Here is a 22,195-nt window from a genome sequence, read left to right as displayed (position 1 = left end):
ACACCCCTACATTACACACATGTACATTGTATATAGAAATATCCATTACTTCACATTTAGCAGGAGAAATAAGTATTGAACACGTCATCAGTTTTTCAAGTAAATATATTGGCAAAGGTGCGTTGACATGAAATTCTCCCCAAATGTCATTAACAACTCATCCAATCCACACAGGGAACGAAACATCTCATGATGGGTAAAACCAGTGAACTGTCTCAAGACCTTCGCAAACTTATTGTTGCAAAACATACTGATGGCATTGGTTACAAAAAAATTTCAAAACTACTGAAGGTTTCAGTGAGCACCGTTGGGGCCATAATCCGGAAGTGGAAAGAACATCATTTCATCATAAACCGGCCACGATCTGGGGCTCCCCGCAAGATTTCAGAAAAAGGAGTGAAAACCATGATCAGAAAAGTTATCCAAGAGCCACGGACCACCTGTGGAGAGCTACAGAAAGATCTGGAATCAGCAGGAACAATTGTTTCAAAGAAAACGATTAGTAATACACTCAGCCACCATGGCCTGTATGCACACTCACCACTCAAGAGAATTATGTCCACAAGAGGAAGAGTTGGATCCAAAATGCCAATTTGTCGTCATGGGAACAAGTCCAAGCAAGTCGACTATTCAGAAAAACAAGAGGTATAATATGTAGATATAGATGTTGGGTTGTGGATATCGAGGAATTATATGTCAGGGTGTAGATTTAGCGGTATTACATGTAGGTTGTATAGAGACATATGGATGGGTGTAGATATAGCAGTATTACATGTAGGTGTATAGAGTTATTTTACCTTGGGGGTGTAGATATAGCGGTATTACATGTAGGAGGTGTATAGAAGTATTATATGTCTAGAATATAGATGAAGACATTTTATATGTAGATGTAGAGTTATTAGGAGGGTGGTCTCTTCTGGTTGAGTATATGATCTGGCCTCGGGGTGGTCTGCTCTTGCTCTAGCATTCTCTTTCCCCGCAGGACTGGACTATGAGCTCAATGGCTGGGACTTTCGCGTTTGATGAGCGACAGGAGTTCTGCGGTTTCTTTGATCAGATTGTGCAGGATCTGACTGCGGAGGATTGGGGTCACCCTGAGATTGGCGATGCGGTTTCGCGCTTACGGCAGGTGAGATTCTTGATTCGTTCTTGCGCGGAGATCGCTTTCCATGGTCCTTCTGTGTCCTACATGGTGGTTTATTGTGCAGGTACTGGAGTATAACGCTGCTGGGGGTAAGTGTAATCGCGGGATGACCGTCTTGGCCTCGTATCTGGAGTTGGTGGGTCCCGAGTTGCAGAAGGATGAGAATATCCAGAGGGCATTGACGGTGGGCTGGTGTGTGGAGCTGGTAGGTGTGTTGCCCTGTGGCTCTTGCCCAGTTATTCGCGGACCTCTCCATCCTCATCGTCTCTTCTTTTAGCTCCAGGCTTTTTTCCTGGTTGCTGATGACATTATGGATAACTCTGAGACCCGTCGCGGGCAGCCATGCTGGTACAGGAGGGTAGGTGGTTATAGAGAGGAGGGGGATATGCTGTTACACGATGGATATGCTGATCATACTTCTCCTCCTGTAGGCCGGCATCGGACTGGACGCCATCAATGATTCCTTCCTACTGGAGGCCTCCATATACCGTGTCCTGAAGAAGCACTGCCGACAGCAGCCATATTACCTCAGCCTGCTGGAGCTTTTTCTGGAGGTGAGAAGGGACCTCCGATTGTCACCCTCAGATCTTGGGAGGCGCTGTGCCTGGCAGCACGTTCCACTGTGTGTGATGGGTGTTGTGCCTGGGTGTACATCCCACTGTGAGGGGGGAAATATACCTAACGACATGTTTCACTGTGTGGGGGTGGTGGTAGGTTTGCTGTGCCTGGGTGTACAGTACAGACCAAAAGTTTGGACACACCTTCTCATTCAAAGAGTTTTCTTTATTTTCATGACTATGAAAATTGTAGATTCACTCTGAAGGCATCAAAACTATGAATTAACACATGTGGAATTATATAATTACCACAAAAGTGTGAAACAACTGAAAATATGTCTTATTTTCTAGGTTCTTCAAAGTAGCCACCTTTTGCTTTGATTACTGCTGTCTGGTTTGTATCTGAATTTTTTGGAGGATTTTTTTTCCTCTTTTTGAGGTTTTCATGTTAGAGTAGGACTGGCAAGTGTAAGGAACTTTGACGCAGTTTGCCATCTTCCATATTAAGGCCTTAATATCAACGAATACCTTACATATATTCATATGTTTTTTGTGCACTTTTTATATTTCTTTCTAGGTGCAGTTGGGCCCAAATGGTTCTGCAAACTTGTGGCCTCTGTTCACACGGGATGCATTCTAGTTGGCACTGGGCAGCCCCCCTATATGGTGTTACTAAGAGGTTGTGAACCAGAAGCCCTGCATTCCCTGTGTGAACACTCCCACATGCGGATTATTTCTTTTGCACTGGTGTACCACACGGCCAATCCCTGATTGTAGGCTGGCTGTTTCATTTGGTATTTATGCACCTGTGCAGCTGCCATTATACTTGGGTCCGCTGCACCCTGTATTAGTGCAGATGCATTTAGGCCTGTCTGGTTTGTATTTGATTACTGCTTTGCACACTCTTGGCATTCTCTTGATGAGCTTCAAGAGGTAGTCACCGGAAATGGTTTTCACTTCACAGGTGTGCCCTGTTAGGTTTAATAAGTGGGATTTCTTGCCTTATAAATGGGGTTGTGACTATCAGTTGTGTTGTGCAGAAGTCTGGTGGATACACAGCTGATAGTCCTACTGAATAGACTGTTAGCTGCTTTTTTTCTTGCCATAATACAAATTCTAAGTAAAGAAAAACGTGTGGCCATCATTACTTTAAGAAGTAAAGGACAGTCAGTCCGAAAAATTGGGAAAACTTTGAAAGCGTCCCCAAGTGTAGTGGCAAAAACCATCAAGCGCTACAAAGAAACTGGCTCACATGAGGACTGGCCCAGGAAAGAACCAAGAGTCACCTCTGCTGCTGAGGATAAGTTCATCCGAGTCCCCAGCCTCAGAAATCGCAGGTTAACAGCAGCTCAGATTAGAGATCAGGTCAATGCCACACAGAGTCCTAGCAGCAGACACATCTCTACAACAACTGTTATGAGGAGACTTTGTGCAGCAGGCCTTCATGGTAAAATAGCTGCTAGGATACCACTGCTAAGGACAGGCAACAAGCAGAAGAGACAGGAATGGACATTAGACCAGTAGAAATCTGTGCTTTGGTCTGATGAGTCCAAATTTGAGATCTTTGGTTCCAACCACCGTGTCTTTGTGCGATGCAGAAAAGGTGAACGGATGGACTCTAAATGTCTGGTTCCCACCGTGAAGCATGGAGGAGAAGGTGTGATGGTGTGGGGGTGCTTTGCTTGTGACACTGTTGGGGATTTATTCAAAATTGAAGGCATACTGAACCAGCATGGCTACCACAGCATCTTGCAGCGGCATGCTATTCCATCCGGTTTGTGTTTATTTGGACCATCATTTATTTTTCAACAGGACAATGACCCCAAACACACCTCCAGGCTGTGTAAGGGCTATTTGACCAAGATGGAGAGTGATGGGGTGCTACGCCAGATGACCTGGCCTCCACAGTGACCAGACCTGAACCCAATCAAGATGGTTTGGGGTGAGCTGGACCGCAGAGTGAAGGCAAAAGGGCCAACAAGTGCTAAGCATCTCTGGGAACTCCTTCAAAGACTGTTGGAAGACCATTTCCGGTGACTACCTCTTGAAGCTCATCAAGAGAATGCCAAGAGTGTGCAAAGCAGTAATCACAGCAAAAGGTGGCTACTTTGAAGAACCTAGAATATAAGACATATTTTCAGTTGTTTCACACTTTTTTGTTACTTATATATATATATATAGAATTCCACAAGTGTTAATTCATAGTTTTGATGCCTTCTGAGTGAATCTACAATTTTCATAGTCATGAAAATAATGAAAACTCTTTGAATGAGAAGGTGTGTCCAAACTTTTGGTCTGTACTGTACATACCACTGTGAAGAGGTGGTGTACCTGGATGTATGTACCACTGTGCGAGGGAGGTAGGAGCGTTGTGTCTGGCAGTACGTACCACTATGCGATGTTTCCGGATGTGTGAACCACTGTGTGTGTGTGTGTGTGTGTGTGTGTGTGTGTGTGTGTGTGTGTAAGGGGGGGGGGGGGCGTTGTGCCTGGCGCTGGCAGTATGTACCACTGTGGGAAGGGTGGGATGTGCCTGGGTGTACATACCACTGTGAGGGGGGCGGTGTACAGTGGGTTTGGAAAGTATTTAGACCCCTTTAAATTTTTCACTCTTTTGTTTCATTGCAGTCATTTGGTAAATGCAGAAAAGTTCATTTTTTTTCATTAATGTACACTCTGCAACGCCATCTTGACTGAAAGAAACAGAAATGTAGAAATTTTTGCAAATTTATTAAAAAAAAAAAGAAAAACTGAAATATCACATGGTCATAAATATTCAGACCCTTTGCTCAGACACTCTTATTGAAGTCACATGCTGTCCATTTCCTTGTGATCCTCGAGATGTTTCTACTCCTTCATTGGAGTTCAGCTGTGTTTAACCCCTTTATCCCCAAGGGTGGTTTGCATGTTAATGACCGGGCCAATTTTTATAATTCTGACCACTGTACCTTTATGAGGTAATAACTCTCAAACGTTTCCATGGATCCCGGTGATTCTGACATTGTTTTCTCGTGACATATTGTACTTCATGATAATTGTAACATTTCTTTGATATTACTTGCGTTTATTTGTGAAAAAAAACAGAAATTTGGCAAAAATTTTTGAAAATTTTGCAATTTTCAAAATAGTTAATTGTATGCCCTTAAATCAGAGAGTCATATCGCACAAAATGGTTAATAACTTTTCCCCCATGTTTACTTTACATCAGCACAATATTGGAACCAAGTTTTTTTTTTTTTTTGTTAGAACGTTATGGGACAATCATTTTGTGTAGGCTGATCTCTTATATGGCATGCAGATGAAGCAGCATCTGCATGCCATATAAGCTGTCAGCGCTGCAATCCCTGCACGCTGACCTGAGAGAATTCCTGATCATTCACTGCGCATGACAGGAAGTTTCTCGGCTCTGGTAACCCTGAAGCCGTCATGACGACATCTGGTTACCATAGCAGTGATCGGCATCCCGCGACACGCCGTGGGGTCTCCGATCCCAAGGCAGAGGGGCTCTCAGCCCGTGTGCCGGCACCGGAATGATGCGATTGTGTTTGATCATAGTGTTTTGGGGGTTAAAGTGCCGGAAGCGGACAGTGTCCGATCCTGGCACTTAGTACCGGGTGTCAGCTGTGAGAATCAGCTGACACCAAGCCGCAATCGACCGCGCTCCCCCTGTGAGTGCGGCCGATTGCCATGATGTACTCTCCTGTCCATGGTCTAATTGTGCTGGGGCACATGGACAGGATAGTACGGCAGATGGCAGAAAGGGGTTAATTAAACTGATAGGACTTGATTTGTGAAGGCACACTCCTGTCTATATAAGATCTCACAGCTCACAGTGCATATCAGACCAAATGAGAATCATGAGGTCAAAGGAACTGGCCAAGGAGCTCAGAGACAGAATTGTGGCAAGGTACACATCTGGCCAAGGTTACAAAATAATTTTTGCAGTACTCCAGGTTCCTAAGAGCACAGTGGCCTCCATAATCCTTAAATGGAAGAAGTTTGAGACCACCAGAAGTCTTCCTAGACCTGGCCGTCCAGCCAAACTGAGCAATCGTGGGAGAAGAACCTTAGTGAGAGAGGTAAAGAAGACCCCCAAGATCACCGTAGCTGAGCTCCACAGATGCAGTAGGGAGATGGGAGAAAGTTCCACAAAGTCAACTATCACTGCTGCCCTCCACCAGTCGGCCCTTTATGGCAGAGTGACACAACAGAAGCCTCTCCTCAGTCCCAAACATATGAATGCCCGCATAGAGTTTGCTAAAACACACATGAAGGACTCAGACTATAAGAAATAAGATTCTCTGTTCTGATGAGATGAGGATAGAACTTATTGGTGATAATTTTAAGCGGTGTGTGTAGAGAAAACCAGGCACTGCTAATCACCTGCCCAATACAATCCCAGCAGTCAAACGTGGTGGCAGCATCATGTTATGGGGGTGTTTTTCAGCTGCCGGGACGGGAGGACTGGTTACAATTGAAGGAAACATGAATGTGGCTAAGTACAGATATATCCTGGATGAAAACCTCTTCCAGAGTGCTCTGGACCTCAGACTTGGACAAAGGTTCACTTTCCAACAAGACAATGACCCTAAGGCCTGTTTCACACTTCCGTTTTTTCAAATCCGTCAAAATCCGTTGGTTTCCGTAAAAAAACGGATCCGCCATTTTTTGCAGGATCCGTTTTTTTTGTCCCATAGACTTCCATTAGTGGTTACCGCGGATCCGTCAAAAAAACGGATCCGTTTTTTTAAAAACGGATCCGTTTGCATCAGTTTCCGTCAAAAAAACGGAAACGGATCTGTTTGGCGGACACAAAAACGGAAGTATGAAACAGGCCTAAGCATACAGCTAAAATAAAAAAGGAGTGGCTTCAGAACAACTCTGTGACCATTTTTGACTGGCCCAGCCAAAGCCCTGACCTAAACCCTATTGAGCATCTCTGGAGAGACCTGAAAATTGCTGTCCACCAGCGTTCACCATCCAACCTGACAGAACTCGAGAGGTTTTGCAAGGAAGAATGGCAGAGGATCCCCAAATCCAGGTGTGAAAAACTTGTTGCATCATTCCCAAGAAGACTCATGGCTGTACTAGCTCAAAAGGGTGCTTCTACTCAATACTGAGCAAAGGGTCAGAATGCTTATGACCATGTGATATGTTAGTTTTCCTTTTTTAAGAAATTTGCAAAAATTTCTACATTTTTTTTTTTTTTTTTTTTTTTTTCAGTCAAGATGGGGTGAAGAGTGTACATTAATGAGAAAAAAATTAACTTTTTTTAATTTACCAAATCGCTGCAATGAAACAGAGTGAAAAGTTTAAAGGGGTCTGAAGTCTTTCCGTACCCAATGTACCTGGCGGCACGCTCCACTGTGAGGGGGGCGATGTACCTGACGACACGTTCCACTCTGAGGGGGAGGTGTGCTGTGCCTGTGCGTACATACCACTGTGTAGGGGGTGTCAGGGATTTAATTGTCTATCCCACTTTCCAGTTCCGGTTAGGAACTTTTAGCTCTCTGGCGCCCCCTTATCCTCAGGTGAGTCAGGGAACTACATCTAGGGTAAGTAGTCGCCAGAAAGGCTGCTTTTGCCGTGTACAGGCTTTTTGGCATTCTGCAGTGAGGGCGGTATGTATATCCCCAGTTTCAGGCTGGAAATACCTAGAAACCTCCGTTCCGTCACTGCCAGGGTCTCTCAAATCCCCCAAAACACTTTCTGCCACCAGCTCCTCGTTTGACATGAAAACCAATATCTGGTCAGGAGCCCACCCACAAGGTAGCGTAATTTAGCGCGGGAGGTTGAGGCAGTTCGTTCTTACAGCAAGGAAAATGAAACTAGTAAATTTTATAGATTTACTCCAGAAAATATAGGCAGTGTTTGCAAAAATACAAAAGATGTTACAAAAGAGACAAAATACAGTATATACAGACAGAAATAAGAACTTCCACATCTCGGTCACTGGTATGCCGTGTGGATGGGAGGGGGGAAGCTTCCCAGAACAAAGGACACAATTGCACAGCTTCCTGCAGCTGATTCCCCAGGCAAAAGACAACTTCCTAATCTAGCATCCTAGATTTATACCTTTCCCTTGCTGACCTCACTGGGGGGGCTGAGCTAGAGGATATCCGCCCCCTTTTAAAAAGTTCTTAAAAACTTCTATTTGTCATAACTCTGGGTGAAAACCTCAGAAAGAGACGACGGGGGAATCATTTTTCTTTTTACGATATTATCTTTTATTCAAGACAAGACATGACGAGTCTGGGTGGTGCCGGCAGGCAGAAATCCTTTTCTCAGTTTCTGGCGTCCGCATAAGCTACAAAACGCTGCTATGAATAGCTTAACTTTTGCAGACTCCATAAATATATTTGTCCTACCTCTGTGACTATTCTGTGATATTAAATTTAAGTTTGAAGGAACAAAGAAACGTGCTTAAACAAAGCCAGATTTACCAGTCAGGAGCTCACATTACACAAAGCTGGTTGTTGTGAATTCTCTGGCTCTGACTTCTGAGCCGAAGCTCCCTCTGCTCCCTCCGGTGGTTACTGGAGGTAGTGGAGCTGGCCAGATTGACAGAGGTTTGCCATCTGAGGAGGATGATGATTGGAGATCTGGGGTTACTGATTGGAGTATTTAAGTCTGCAGACTTCCTGCAATCTCTGCTGGTGATTGCTTTCCTGTGCATTCAGAGGTCTGATGTCTCCTGCCCTGGTCCTGCATTATTCAGCTAAGTGGTTCAGTTGCTAATCCTTTGCATCTGATCTGGTTTTGTCTCTCTCTGCTTGTTGTGTGGGTTCAGCTTGCTCCTCTGGGGGCTGTGCTGGACCACCGCTCCATATGTTACAGCCTGTGTCAGTTTGTTTAGTCCCCTGTTATATAGGTCTCTTTTGCTTTGCTTCCAATTGATACCGGAGTGCTGATATAGTGGGGGCGAAGTCGTGTGACTTCAGTGTTTTTTTTTTGTACATCAGACGTGTTGGATTTTTCAGGGTTTTTGCGTGATTGCAGACAGTGTCTTTCCTTTCCTGTCCTGTCTAGTCAGTGTGGGCCCCATCATTTGCTCAGTCTATTTTTCTGCCTGCGTTTGTGTTTCATCTTGTCTCACCAACAATATATGTTTGGGGGCTATCTATTCCTTTTGGGGTCTGCTCCGGGGCAGTTTAGATTTCACCTTTCTTGCTTTATGCTTAGTTAGCTCTCCGGCTGTGCCGAGGCGTCTAGGGCATCGTAGGTACGCTCCACGGTTACTGCTAGTTGTGTGAACAGGATCAGGGGTCTGCAATCCGCTTAGTTTCCAACCTCTCTGTTTTTTTGGTGGCTTAGCCCATTCCTGCCATACTCCTCGGTGACCCATTCATAATACTGGTTTACCTGCAGAGAGAGGCGAGTGGACATTCTATCAGGGAGAATGAGAGATCTGGTGCAGCTGTGAGGGGGATGTTTGTGAGCTGTGCCTGCACCTGGAGATTCGTGTGTACACTGCCCAGACCTAACGGGGGAGGGGCAGCATGTCCTTTAAAAACCAAGGCGATGCAGCAGGAGGTTTTGGATAGGTGATTCGGTTATTTATGGAAAAACGCATATTTTCCGGACACCTCTCTCGTTTGTAGTGCGCTATGGAGGCTGGACCTCTCGGTACTCCTAGGGGCGCATCTCTGTGGACTTGCCCCGCCGGGAAAAGCCGTCAGCGTTGCTATGCTCGCTGCCCTTTTTATGTCTAACGGTAAAGTCGTATTGCTGGAGGGCAAGACTCCAGCTTAGCAACCTTCCATTGGTACCAGACATGGTCTGCAGCCAACTCAGGGGGTTGTGGTTGGGCAACACGGTGAAGGTGCGTCCGTACAGGTAGGGCTGCAAACATTGCAGCTGCCCAAACCATGGCCAGGCACTCCTCTATGGTGGAATAGGCCAGGTACTGGCTCAGGTATAACACGGGGTGCTCTTGGTTCCTCGAGTCGACCTAGTTGAGCTCAGCACCGAGGCCAAACTCACTGTCGTCGGTCTGTACTAAGAATGGCCGACTGCTGTCGACTGCCCTTGGCACAGGAGAGATGCTCAGATCTGTTTTCAAAGCGCTAAAAGCCACCTCACCGTTGTTTGTCCAATTGACTGTATGGTGTAGCTTTTTCCGGGTGAGTTCCATCAAGGGTTTTGCAAGGCTACTATAGTTTTGTACAAAGCGCCTATAGTACCCTGCAGTTCCCAAGAAGGACATCATCTGCTTCTTGATCCTGGGGGTGGGCCAGGACGCAATAGCGTCCACTTTCTTAGGCTCTGGCCTCATAGAACTCCCCCCGCCTACCCGGTGTCCCAGGTAGTGAACCTCGCTCATGCCCATCTGGCACTTTCCCGGCTTGTGGGTCAGGCCTGCTTGGTGGATGCGCCCGAGCACCTCTGGAGATGCTGAAGGTGTTTTTCCCAGGTTGAACTGAAGACGGCAATGTCATCCAGATACACCACCGCGCACCTCTCCAGTCCCTCAAGCAGGTGGTTTACCATCTGCAAGAATGTGACAAGGGCATTCTTCATGCCAAAAGGCATGACCGTGGACTCGTACAGTCCGAACAGGGTGATAAAAGAAGGAATTCTGTGCCTCGACTCAGATCCATAATGGACAGAGAGTGCGCGCCAGCTAACCGCTCAAGCAGCTCCTCGATGCGTGGCATTGGGTGCGCATCGGAGGCTGGTATGGCATTGTGCCCCCTGTAGCCTGCAGAGAACTGGGTTGTCCAATCCTTCTTTGGCACCAGGAATACAGGTGAGGCCCATGTGCTCTTGGACCGCTTAATCACCTCCAGCTGCAACATCTCATCGATCTCCTGGTGGATGACGTACTGCACCTCATCCAAGATCCGATAGGATGTCCACCGTAGAGGGGCATGATTCCCGGTGTCTACCTCGTGTACCGCTATCTCAGTCCTTCTAGGTCTGTTGGTAAACACGGCCCTGAAGTTTTCCAGTGTGGATCGCAACTGCGTCCGCTGGTGTGCGGGTAGCAAGGTGCTTACCTCCACTTCCTCTATGGACCCTGCCGGCTTTAGCTTGGGCCAACATGTCCAGGAGGGGGTCCTCCTCCCCATCCTCGGGCAGGTTGCGACCGGAAAGATGCAGGCTCCAAGTTCTTGATGGGCTTTTATCATATTGACGTTGAAGGCCTTCTGCCCACTATGAGCATGGTCGAGAGTGACCACGTAGGTGACTGGGTTGAGCTGTTGGTGTACGACGTACGGGCCTTCCTAAGCCGCCTGAAGCCTATCCCTTGGTACGGGCACCAGCACCCACACCTTCTGACCTACCTGGTAGGTCCGCTCCCCTTCACTCTGGTCATATCAGTGCTTCTGGTTAGCCTGGTCCTGCGCCATGTTGTCATGTACCAACTGCGTCAAGGTCTGCATCTTGTCACGGAAGCGTATGACATATTCCACGATGGACGCTTCTAAAGTGCTTGGCTCTTCTTCCCAGGATTCCCTTACCAACCCAACGGGTCCCTGGATTCGCCTGCCGTACAGGAGGCCTGCTGAACCTCTCAGTAAGCGAATAGCAGGTGTGGGAGGTACCGCTCCCAGTCGCATCCTTAGGTCTCAACCAGCATTCTTAGCATCTGTTTGAGTATACCGGTGAAGCGCTCGCACAAAACATTGGTTTGGGGGTGATACGCGCTTGATACCAGACGCTTAACCTGCATTTTCTTACAGAGAGCCTCCATTAGGCGAGACATGAATTGAGTTCTCTGGTCGATAAGCATCTCCCTGGGAAATCCTACTCGTGAAAAGATGGCCATCAGGGCATCCGCCACCTTATATGCCCTAGTTAAGGACAGAACCACTGCCTCCGGGTACCATAGTCTACCACAGTAAAGATGTACTGCTTTCCAGAGCTGCTGGGTATAGCCAGTGTCCCACAATGTCCACAGCGATCCTGTGGAAAGGCTCCTCTATCGCTGGCAAAGAGATCATGGAGCCTTGGGAGCAGGCCCTGACTTCCCCACTCTTTGACAGGTGATACAGGAGCGGCAGTAGTTTGTTACATCTGTCCGCAATTTGTACCAGTAGAACGGTTGAGACAGTCGGGTCTTAGTTTTAGAATCTCATGGGCAATCCATAACAAATCACCCCTAAATTGGTACGGGATGACCAGCTGTCATTCCCTCAACGACTCCTTTTGGGATCTACTGAGAACTCTCCGGATACGACCTCCCTTGTTCCCACAACACCCTAATCTTATCAGTCTTGGAGGTGGGCTTCTCGGCGAGGTTTCTCAGGGCCTCCAGGCTCGCATCTGAGTGCAGAGCAGCCTGGAACTCCTGGCTGGAGGCATCCAGAAGCAATGTTAAGGTCCCTTCCTCATGGGGACCCTCTGGGACCTGCTCTGGGTCCGCCTCTGGTTCAGTCATCCCTCTGAAGAGGGACCTGAAGGCAGGGCATTACCTTCACTTTGGGCACTCTGCCTGTGGGTGACAGCAGCTATGTAGGCCATCTCCCCGGGGATTACCACACTCCCATCAGCCTGCTCGGCTATGGGTACTACCTCCCCATTCAGCTCTGAGGGGGATGTTTGTGAGCTGTGCCTGCACCTGGGGCTTCGTGTGTACACTGCCAAACCTAATGGGGGAGGGGCAGCATGTCCTTCAAAACCTAAGGCGATGCAGCAGGAAGTTCTGGATAGGTGCTTTGGTTATTTATGCAAGAATGTATATTTTCCTGACGGGGCGATGTACCTGGCTGCACTTTCCACTGTGAGGAGAGCGTTGTACCTACTTGGTACGTTCCACAGTGCGGGGGTGGTGGGAGGGGTGTTGTGCCTGGGTGAAAATACCAATGTGAGAGAGGCGATGTACCTACTGGCACGTTCCACTGTGCGGGGGTGGTGAGAGGGGTGTTGTGCCTGGGTGTACATACCACTGTGTGGGAAGCAATGTACCTATTGGTATCTTCCCCTGTGCTGGGGAGGTGCTCTGCCTGGGTGTGCATGCCACTGTTAGGGGGGTGCTGAACCAGGGGGTATGTACCACTGTGCGGAGACAGGGGTGCTATGCCTGACATAATGTACCACTTCTCTTCTGCTCGCAGACCTATCATACGGAGCTGGGGCAGGCGGTACATACCACTGTGCGGGGAGGGGGCGCTGTGTCTGGCAGTCACGCTCTCTCTTCTCGCAGACCTCCTATCAGATGGAGCTGGGGCAGACACTGGACCTGATCACGACTCAGCCGGGGAAGGTTGATTTGGATCGGTACACAGAGAGCAGGTGAGTGACGCCCCGTTTTCTTGCCCTGTTTTTTCCTTCAGCATCTCACACCTGTATCTCTTTTAGGTATAAGTCCATTGTGAAGTACAAGACTGCCTTCTACACCTTCTATCTGCCGGTGGCTGCCGCCATGTATATGGTGTGTATATGGGGCTGCTGCTCCGACGGAGGATCGGGCAGTCAGATGTTACCCGTCTTCTCTCCTCTTAGGCCGGGATAGACGGCGAGGACGATCACCAGAACGCCAAAACTATCCTGCTGGAAATGGGCGAGTTCTTCCAGATCCAGGTGAGGTGGGTGATGGTGGGGTGTGGTGACCTCAATATCTATGGATATTAATGTTCTTGTATGTGGCCAGAATGATTATCTGGACTGTTACGGGGACCCCAATATCACAGGGAAGATCGGGACCGACATCCAGGACAACAAGTGCTGCTGGCTGGTGGTGGAGGCCCTGAAGAGAGTGACCCCTGAACAGCGGGACGTCCTCCAGGTATAGAGGGGCGCAGTCAACCCTGCCACAGACTACATCACAACCCACCAGATAGCAGCCATCACCTCTGCCATACACTACGTCACACCCCACCAGAGAGCAGCCGTACATTACGTCACACCCCACCAGAGAGCAGTCGTCTCCTCCGCCGTACACTACGTCACACCCCTCCAGAGAGCAGCCGTGTCCTCCGCTGTACACCACGTCACACCCCACCAGAGAGTGGCCGTCTCCTCCGCCGTACACTACATCACAGCCCACCAATTATCAGTCTTGGTGGCCTTCACGCCATCTCCCATTCTGTGCATTAACCCTTGCTTTTGTTACCAGGAGAACTATGGGCAGGATGACACAGAAAAGGTGCAGCGGGTGAAGCAGTTGTATGAGGAGTTGGACCTCTCGGGCGTCTACACGCAGTACAAGGAGGACAGTTACCATAGACTGCAGACCCTCATCTCTCAGCATGCCAATAGTCTGTCCAAAGAGATTTTCCTGGGGCTGGCACGTAAAATCTACAAAAGGCAGACGTGAAGCCAATAACTGTATATAACCCCCCAACCAGAGAGGCTTCTCCGGCAGGTCCTGTATGATGTCCTCTGCCATGGCTGATGGCTGACATCGGGAGAGGGGGGCTGTGCCTGCGGCATGTCTCTGTATCAGTGTTACACCTTGATATTCTGGGAGATTCAGAACTGCTCTCTGTTCTGAAGACCCACAACACTGAAGATCACGTCTGTAAATAGTTGTAGCTGCAACTCCTGCTGGGTTAGATGAGAATGAGGAAATAAAAAACATAGGTTTTCTACAAGAAGTATGAGGCCATGTCTTTTGCAACATTCATCAGCCCACAATAGGGCTAAGAGCCAATGCCACCCATCACATACTGTATACTGAGCCCAGAAGTTGTCAGTAGAGCCACCGATCACATATACTGAGCCCTGAAGACATCACTAGTGCCACTGATCACATACACAGAAGTAGTCACCATTACCACCGATCACATATACTGAGCCCAGAAGTCGTCACTAGTAGCGATGAGTGAATTTGTTCGGAAAACGATCGCCAAACATAAATTCGGCACAAATATGGCACATTTGGATTCGTGATCGTAAACACGAACAAAATTTTATAAAATCGGTAAAAATTGGTAACATTTAGTAAAAGTGCAGGAAAATGTGTTGCCACAAAAATATTTTCAGCACTTTAGCAACGATAAAGGTCTACAAAAAGTATTTTTTGTAATCATCGCAGGTGACATTGTACTTTTGTGAATCATCTTTTTGTCCTGATTTCAAAAATGTATATACCGTATATACTCGAGTATAAGCCGAGATTTTCAGCCCATTTTTTTAGGCTGAAAGTGCCCTTCTCGGCTTATACTCGAGTCATTGTCCCGGGGTTCGACGGGGGAGCGCGGCTATCAGATCATACTCACCTTTTCCTGGTGCAGTCTCTGCAGTCCCTGCTTCTCAGATGGTCTCTGGAGCCGCAGCTCTTCCTGTGTTCCGCGATCACATGGTATTGCTCATTAAAGTAATGAATATGCGCATATTCATTACTTTAATGAGTGGTACCACGTGACCGCTGAACACTGGATGGAGCTGCCGGCGCCGGAGACCAGCAGAGAAGCATGGACTGCAGAGATCGCACCAGGAGGGGGGTGAGTATGACTGGGAGGATGGGGGGAGCCATGTGATATTCACCTGTCCCCGTTCCACTGCCGCGTGCCGCTGTAACGTTCAGGTCAGAGGGCGCGATGATGTGGTTAGTGCGTGCCCTCTGCCTGAACAGACTGTAACAACCCTGCCGGCATCACTGCATGGCCTCCCATCCCCCACACACCACCTTACTCACTGCTCCAGGCCATACTGTGAGTTCTGTCTGCGGCCAGCTCTATGCTGTGTGCCCCTTGCTTCCAGCATGCTTCCTGGCTGTGTGCATAGGGGGACGTTGCCAGAACTCTCTGGTTCTTATGGAATCAGGGTGCACCTGTCTAATGTGTCCCTGGCCAATTACCAAGAGGCCTCTAGTATTTAGGGCAGCTCCACCCAGTGGAACTTGCCTGTGCAGTGTCTTAACTCGGTGTCTTGCTGCTGAGATGCCAGGTCTTGTTCTGTGTTTTGCCTTCTCTGGAGGCTTGATTCCTAGCTTTGCCTTGTTCCTGTCTGCCCTCCAGGAGGCAGAATATCCTGGTCTCTGTGCTATTGCTTCTGACCTTGTTTCGTACTTGTCCTTGCCGCCCTCCAGGAGGCAGAATATCCTGGTCCCTGTGTCTTTGCCCCGTGCCTTGTCTCGTACCATTACCTTGTCTGTACTCAGTCTTACCTGTCTCTCGGTCTCCTTGTCTGTGGCTACTTTCCCTGCTGTGTCTAGCCTTGTGTCCTCTCCGTACTCTTGCGGCTCTGCTTGTGCTCTGCACTCTTGCGGCTTTGCCTGTGCTCTGCACTCTTGCGGCTCTGCCTGTGCTTTGTACTCTTGCGGCTCTGCCTGTGCTCTGCACTCTTGCGGCTCTGCCTGTGCTCTGCACTCTTGCGGCTCTGCCTGTGCTCTGCACTCTTGCGGCTCTGCCTGTGCTCTGCACTCTTGCGGCTCTGCCTGTGCTCTGCACTCTTGCGGCTCTGCCTGTGCTCTGCACTCTTGCGGCTCTGCCTGTGCTCTGCACTCTAGCGGCTCTGCCTGTGCTCTGCACTCTAGCGGCTCTGCCTGTGCTCTGCACTCTAGCGGCTCTGCCTGTGCTCTGCACTCTTGCGGCTCTGCCTGTGCTCTGCACTCTTGCGGCTCTGCCTGTGCTCTGCACTCTTGCGGCTCTGCCTGTGCTCTGCACTCTTGCGGCTCTGCCTGTGCTCTGTACTCTTGCGGCTCTGCCTGTGCTCTGCACTCTTGCGGCTCTGCCTGTGCTCTGCACTCTTGCGGCTCTGCTTGTGCTCCGCACTCTTGCGGCTCTGCCTGCTCTGTGCTCTTGCATCTCTGCCTGTGCTGCGTACTCTTGCGCCTCTGCCTGTGCTCCATACTCTTGCGGGTCTGCCTGTGCTCCGTACTCTTGCGGCTCTGCCTTTGCTCTGCACTCTTGCGGCTCTGCCTGTGCTCCGCACTCTTGCGCCTCTGCCTGTGCTCCGCACTCGTGCTTCTCTGCCTGCTCTATACTCTTGCGGCTCTGCCTGTGCTCCGCACTCTTGCGGTTCTGCCTGCTCTGTACTCTTGCGGCTCTGCCTGTGTTCCGTACTCTAGTGGTTTTGCTTTGTTCTGCTCTACAGCTCTTCTCTGCAGCCTTGCGGTTCTCCTCCTGTGTGAACAGTTCCAAACCTGTTACTTCATACTCCATTTCTTCCTGCCAGTACCTGCACCTGCACCTGAACAGGACCCTACCTATTCCATACACCACTCCTTCCCGCTGTGCTCACCTGCCTGTCTGCTACTCGTGCCTGTCACCCATACCGTCTCCCCAAGTGGGATCAGCAGCCACAGCCAGGCACCACCCTGGAGTGGCACCTGGCAGCTGCCTGCCGCACAAGCCTGACCTCACCATCAGAGGCTCCAGTGGACACCAAGGCAGCTGTCTTAGTCATGCCCCTTCCAGGGCAGTCTGGTTTGTGGCACAGTGGGGCCACAACCCCCTGGCTCATGCCCACCAGTCAGGGCGTGAGCGTGACACAGTCAAGACCCGGAAGACAGAGCGGTGGAAAGGGGACAGGTGTATATCGCAGGTGCCAGGGCCTGAGCCAGCGGAGACATCGACACGTGGCCCCCATAGTGCGTCGGTGTCCCCGCCTGCTCAGGACACCGGCACCTGGCATATGGGGCATTTTATGGGGCCATAACTTTTATGGAGCAGCGTATGGGACATATTCTATGGAGCAGCGTATGGGGCATATTCTATGGAGCATCTTATGGGGCCATTGTCATGCTGCCGCCGCCTCCAGCTCCTGTCATGCCGCCGCTGCGGCCACCTCCTGCCTCTCTGCCGCTGCCTGCATCCATCGCGCCGCCTCTCCCCGAGCCCCGCTGTACTCACCGGCTCTCGGCGTCCCGGCGCGCGCCCGCCCTGGCTCCTGCTCCTGTCATCCGTCGGGGGCACGCACGCACTGAGTTCAGTGGTACACGCGCACCCCGTTGCTAGGCAACCACACCTGTCAGCCCAGCCTCTTCCCCAGCCTGCTCCATGGCTTGGAGGTTCTTGAACCCGAAAGTGCTCTGCGCACTCTGCTTATCAGGCTGCCTCTTCCTCCGGGCTGTGCCTGACCGTCATTTGTGCATTACAAGTGATTCTGGCCCCACGTCCTCTGTCGCTCCTTGCCTTCTCTATTGCTAGCCCTGTCGCCTTATCTGTGTCCTCACGCCCTCCGTGTGCTTTCTCCTAGTGCCTGCTCTCCAGTGTCTTCGTATCCTGCCCGTGTTTCCGTACCTGTGTTCCAGCCGTGTCTTCCTGACAGTGACGACCATCTGTCAGTGTTCCTGTGTCCTAGCCGTGTCTCCCTGCCAGTGTCTCCACCCTCTCCGTGTTCCCATGTCGCAGCTCTGTCTGCCACCAGTCTGCCTTGTCCTTCGCTGAGGTCTCTTGTTCTGTCCCCGGGTACCTGCTGCCGTGGTGATAGTCTCTCTCGGGCCTGCCCCTAACGCTCCCTGTATAGGGGGTGGTCCACCTGGTCCGCTCACCCGGGGGAGGTTCGTTATCACGGGCCAGCGGGTCCACCCTTGGAGGTCCATTCATCCTCACAGTACGGTCAGGCCATGGACCCCGCTGGTACCTCTGCCCCTGCCCAGAAGGAACTGCTGTTCCTACGGGAAAACCAAACCCGGATCATGGCTTTTCTAAAGTCCATGGAGTCCCGTATTTCTGTGTAACAACCCACGGATCCAGGGAACACGTCCCAGCTGGCTAGTCTCCAGCAGGAACTGGCCCAACAACGCGACACCCAGGCCCACATCCTAAATTACATGGCTTCCGTGGATAACTGTCTTTTATCCCTGCAGTCCGCCGCCTCAATACCTGTCGAGTCTCCTGCGCCACACCCACCACTCCGCCTGGCCAGACCTCCGCGGTATAGCGGAGATCCCAAATTATGTCGGGGGTTCCTCAATCAGTGCCAATTGTACTTTGAGTTACTGCCACTACAATACCCCACCGATCGGGCTAAGGTGGCCTTTGTAGTGTCCCACCTGGAGGGCGAAGCTCTGACCTGGGTGAACCCCCTCTGGGAGCGAGATGACCCTCTGGTCTCCCAGCTCGCCACTTTTCTTGAGACTATTCGCAAAGTCTTTGATGAGCCTGGACGCGTGGCCTCTACCACCGAGTCCCTTTTTAATCTCCACCAGGGCACTCTCTCGGTTGGCCAGTACGCCATTCGCTTCCGTACCCTGTCCTCCGAGCTGGGATGGAATAATGAGGCCTTGGTGGGAGCTTTTTGGCACGGTTTGTCTGCCCGGATCAAGGACGAGCTGGCAGGTCAGGACACGTCAATGTCTTTAGAGGACCTAATTTCCCTGGCAAAGCACATTGACTTGCGTTTCCAGGAACGCTCCCGTGAAGCCGCCAGGGAGAGGAGACCTTCCCGTTTATCCTTGGTCACACGCAGTCCACCCTGTCTGCGACTCGCTTCTGCCTCCTCGGCAACTGAACACATGCAGGTAGACCGTCTCAAGCCAGCAGAGCAGAGAGAGAGTCGTTCAGGGTCTCTGCTTCTACTGTGGCAGCGCCGCCCATCTGCTACGTTCCTGTCCAGAGAGGCCGGGAAACGCCTCCGCCTAGGTCAGGTAAGAGAGGCCTCCCTAGGTGCCACTGATACCTCTCTACCCTTAGCCCTCTCTGTTGTATTGAATCTGGGCTCTTGTCGCTTCTCGGAGGTCGCCTACATTGATTCTGGGGCAGCAGGGAACTTCATTCAGCTCGAGGCGGACAAAAGACTCTGGATTCCTGTCAGATCCTTGGAGACTCCTCGGCAGATAGCTTCGGTTGACGGCAAGCCTTTGCGGGAAATTGTCACCCAGGTCACCGAAGAGGTGGAACTACAGATCGGACCTTTACATCGGGAGAACATAGCCTTCTACGTGCTCCCCTCGTTGTCTCATACATTATTATTAGGTCTTCCATGGTTGAGAATCCACGAACCCATCCTTGATTGGTGATCTGGTGACATCCTACGCTGGGGTCAACCGTGCCAAACCAAGTGCATGCTTTCCGTTCGGCTGTTAAAATATCCTCCCTCCGCCTCGGTACCTGCCGATTTACCTCCACCTTACTGGTCCTTCGCTGACGTCTTCAATAAAAACGAAGCTGAGTGTCTGCCGCCGCATCGTCCTTATGATTGCCCGACCAATCTGCTCCCAGGCTCCACTCCGACCAGAGGACGCATTTACCCGTTAAATCTTCTTGAGTCCCAAGCCATGACCGAGTATGTCCAGGAAAATCTGGCCAAGGGTTTTATTCGGAAGTCTTCATCACTCATTCAACTATCCAGACATTTGTTGGGAATCTCTCTCAGGCAAAACTAACAGATCAAGGAAATTCTTATCCTCTCTTGCTGACAACTTTATCTTCCAAAAGGTAAGGGAGAAAACAAGGGGAACTGCTACCTTGGATCTAATCCTTATAAACAGGGAGGAAATGGTTGAGGAGGTAAAAGTGGCTGGGACCCTAGGAGGTAGCGACCATGCTATTTTAGAATTTTGGATAACTAGAGGCGGAAGACCTGTGAAGACTCAGACGTCAAGGTTAGATTTCAAAAAGGCAGATTTTAAGGGATTCAGAAAGAGAATTGGAGGGATCCAATGGCTGGATATCCTTAAAGACAAAAATGTCCAGGAAGGATGGGAAATCTTGAAAAATGAAATTCTCAAAGCACAGTTGTTAACAATTCCGAAAAGAGGGAAGAATAGGAAGCAGTTAAGGAAACCAGGATGGATGAACACAGAACTTAAGCACATGCTAAAAAGGAAGAAAAAAATGTTTATAAAATGGAAAGAGGGAGGCATATCTAAAGAAGAATATAATGCTGTCTGCAGAACCTGCAGGGCACAAATCAGATTATCTAAAGCTGAAAATGAATTGAGGCTTGCAAGAGATGTCAAAAGCAATAATAAAGGATTTTGGGGATATGTCAAAAGTAAAAGAAAAGTCAAAGATGCTATAGGATTTTTACAGGATGAAAATGATGAAATGGTAAGACAGGATGTTGAGAAGGCTGAACTTTTAAATTCCTATTTTGCATCTGTTTTCTCTCAGAAAGGAAATGTAACATCAACTGTTATTCACTGTCCTATTAAGGGAATAGAAGAATCCAGGATATCTATAAACAGAAAGATAGTGAGGAAACACTTAGCTAGCCTAAATGAATTCAAGTCTCCAGGTCCAGATGAATTACACCCCAGAGTACTGAAGGAGATAGCAGAAGAAATTTTTGAACCCCTCTCTATAATCTTTGAAAATTCTTGGAGAACAGGAGAAGTGCCAGAAGACTGGAGAAGAGCAAATGTTGTTCCTATCTTCAAAAAGGGGAAGAAGGTGGACCCAGGTAACTATAGGCCGGTGAGTCTGACTTCTATACCAGGAAAGATCTTTGAACAAATTATTAAACAACATGTATGTCAATACCTGAATAAGAATGAAGTGATTAAACAGAGTCAGCATGGGTTTGTAACTAATAAGTCATGTCAGACTAACTTAATTTCCTTCTATGACGGTATCACTGATTGGGTGGATCAAGGAAATGCTGTAGATATAGTATATCTTGACTTCAGCAAAGCATTTGACAAAGTCTCTCATACAATCCTTATTGAAAAAATGATTAAGTATGGAATGGACAAGGCAACTGTTAGGTGGATTCATAACTGGCTTAGTGATCGGACCCAAAGAGTGGTCGTAAATGGCTGCACATCCAGTTGGAAGAATGTCTCAAGTGGGGTACCACAGGGCTCTGTCCTGGGCCCTGTATTGTTCAACATCTTTATCAACGATTTAGATGAAGGAATTGAGGGTAAACTGATTAAATTTGCTGATGACACAAAGCTAGGAGGGATAGCTAATACTAGAGAAGAGAGAGAGAGGATTCAAAAAGATTTAAATAAACTGGAGAAGTGGGCAGCAACTAACAGAATGGTTTTTAACAGGGAGAAATGCAAAGTACTACATCTGGGCAATAAAAATGGAAAAAGCATATATAGAATGGGAGGAATAGGGCTAAGTGACAGCACATGTGAAAAAGACTTGGGTATACTAATAGATCACAGACTGAATATGAGTCAACAGTGTGATGCAGCAGCAAAAAAGGCAAATGCAATTCTAGGATGTATTAACAGAAGCTTACAGTCTAGATCACGTGAAGTCATTATTTCCCTCTACTCCTCTTTGGTCAGACCTCATCTGGAATATTGTGTCCAGTTTTGGGCACCACATTTTAAAAAAGACATCAACAAACTGGAGCAAGTTCAGAAAAGAGCGACCAGAATGGTGACCGGTCTGCAAACCCTGTCTTATGAGGAAAGGTTGCAGGATTTGGGAATGTTTAGTTTGCAAAAGAGAAGACTGAGAGGAGACTTAATAGCTGTCTACAAATATCTAAAGGGCTGTCACATTGTAGAAGGATCAACTTTATTCTCATTTGCACAAGGAAAGACTAGAAGCAATGGGATGAAACTGAATGGGAGGAGACACAGATTAGATATTAGAAAAAACTTTTTGACAGTTAGAGTGATCAATGAGTGGAACAGGCTGCCACGAGAAGTGGTGAGTTCTCCTTCAATGGAAGTCTTCAAACAGAGGCTGGACAG

General features: G+C 49.1%; 1 protein-coding gene across 2 annotated transcripts in view; it reads left to right on the top strand.

Moving 5' to 3' along the window:
• Positions 1-14,243, top strand: part of LOC141055666 (farnesyl pyrophosphate synthase-like) — a 128,502-nt gene extending 114,259 nt beyond the window's left edge. Inside the window, exons 2-11 of one of the 2 annotated variants that reach the window (XM_073552344.1) lie at positions 175-645; positions 983-1,129; positions 1,209-1,349; positions 1,422-1,502; positions 1,576-1,698; positions 12,851-12,939; positions 13,006-13,078; positions 13,150-13,227; positions 13,298-13,432; positions 13,763-14,243. In XM_073552344.1, the coding sequence (XP_073408445.1) occupies positions 190-645; positions 983-1,129; positions 1,209-1,349; positions 1,422-1,502; positions 1,576-1,698; positions 12,851-12,939; positions 13,006-13,078; positions 13,150-13,227; positions 13,298-13,432; positions 13,763-13,963 (1,524 nt within the window). In that variant the 5' untranslated portion in view covers positions 175-189 and the 3' untranslated portion in view covers positions 13,964-14,243. The remainder of the gene's footprint in view (positions 1-174; positions 646-982; positions 1,130-1,208; positions 1,350-1,421; positions 1,503-1,575; positions 1,699-12,850; positions 12,940-13,005; positions 13,079-13,149; positions 13,228-13,297; positions 13,433-13,762) is intronic. The other variant, XM_073552345.1, reaches the window with a different exon arrangement.
• The last annotated feature ends 7,952 nt before the right edge of the window (positions 14,244-22,195 follow it).

The sequence above is a fragment of the Dendrobates tinctorius genome, unplaced genomic scaffold (genome assembly GCF_039654945.1).
Source record: "Dendrobates tinctorius isolate UK_male_01 unplaced genomic scaffold, ASM3965494v1 ptg000189l, whole genome shotgun sequence".
NCBI classification, from domain to species: domain Eukaryota; kingdom Metazoa; phylum Chordata; class Amphibia; order Anura; family Dendrobatidae; genus Dendrobates; species Dendrobates tinctorius.
This window is presented reverse-complemented; position numbering and strand designations above follow the sequence as displayed.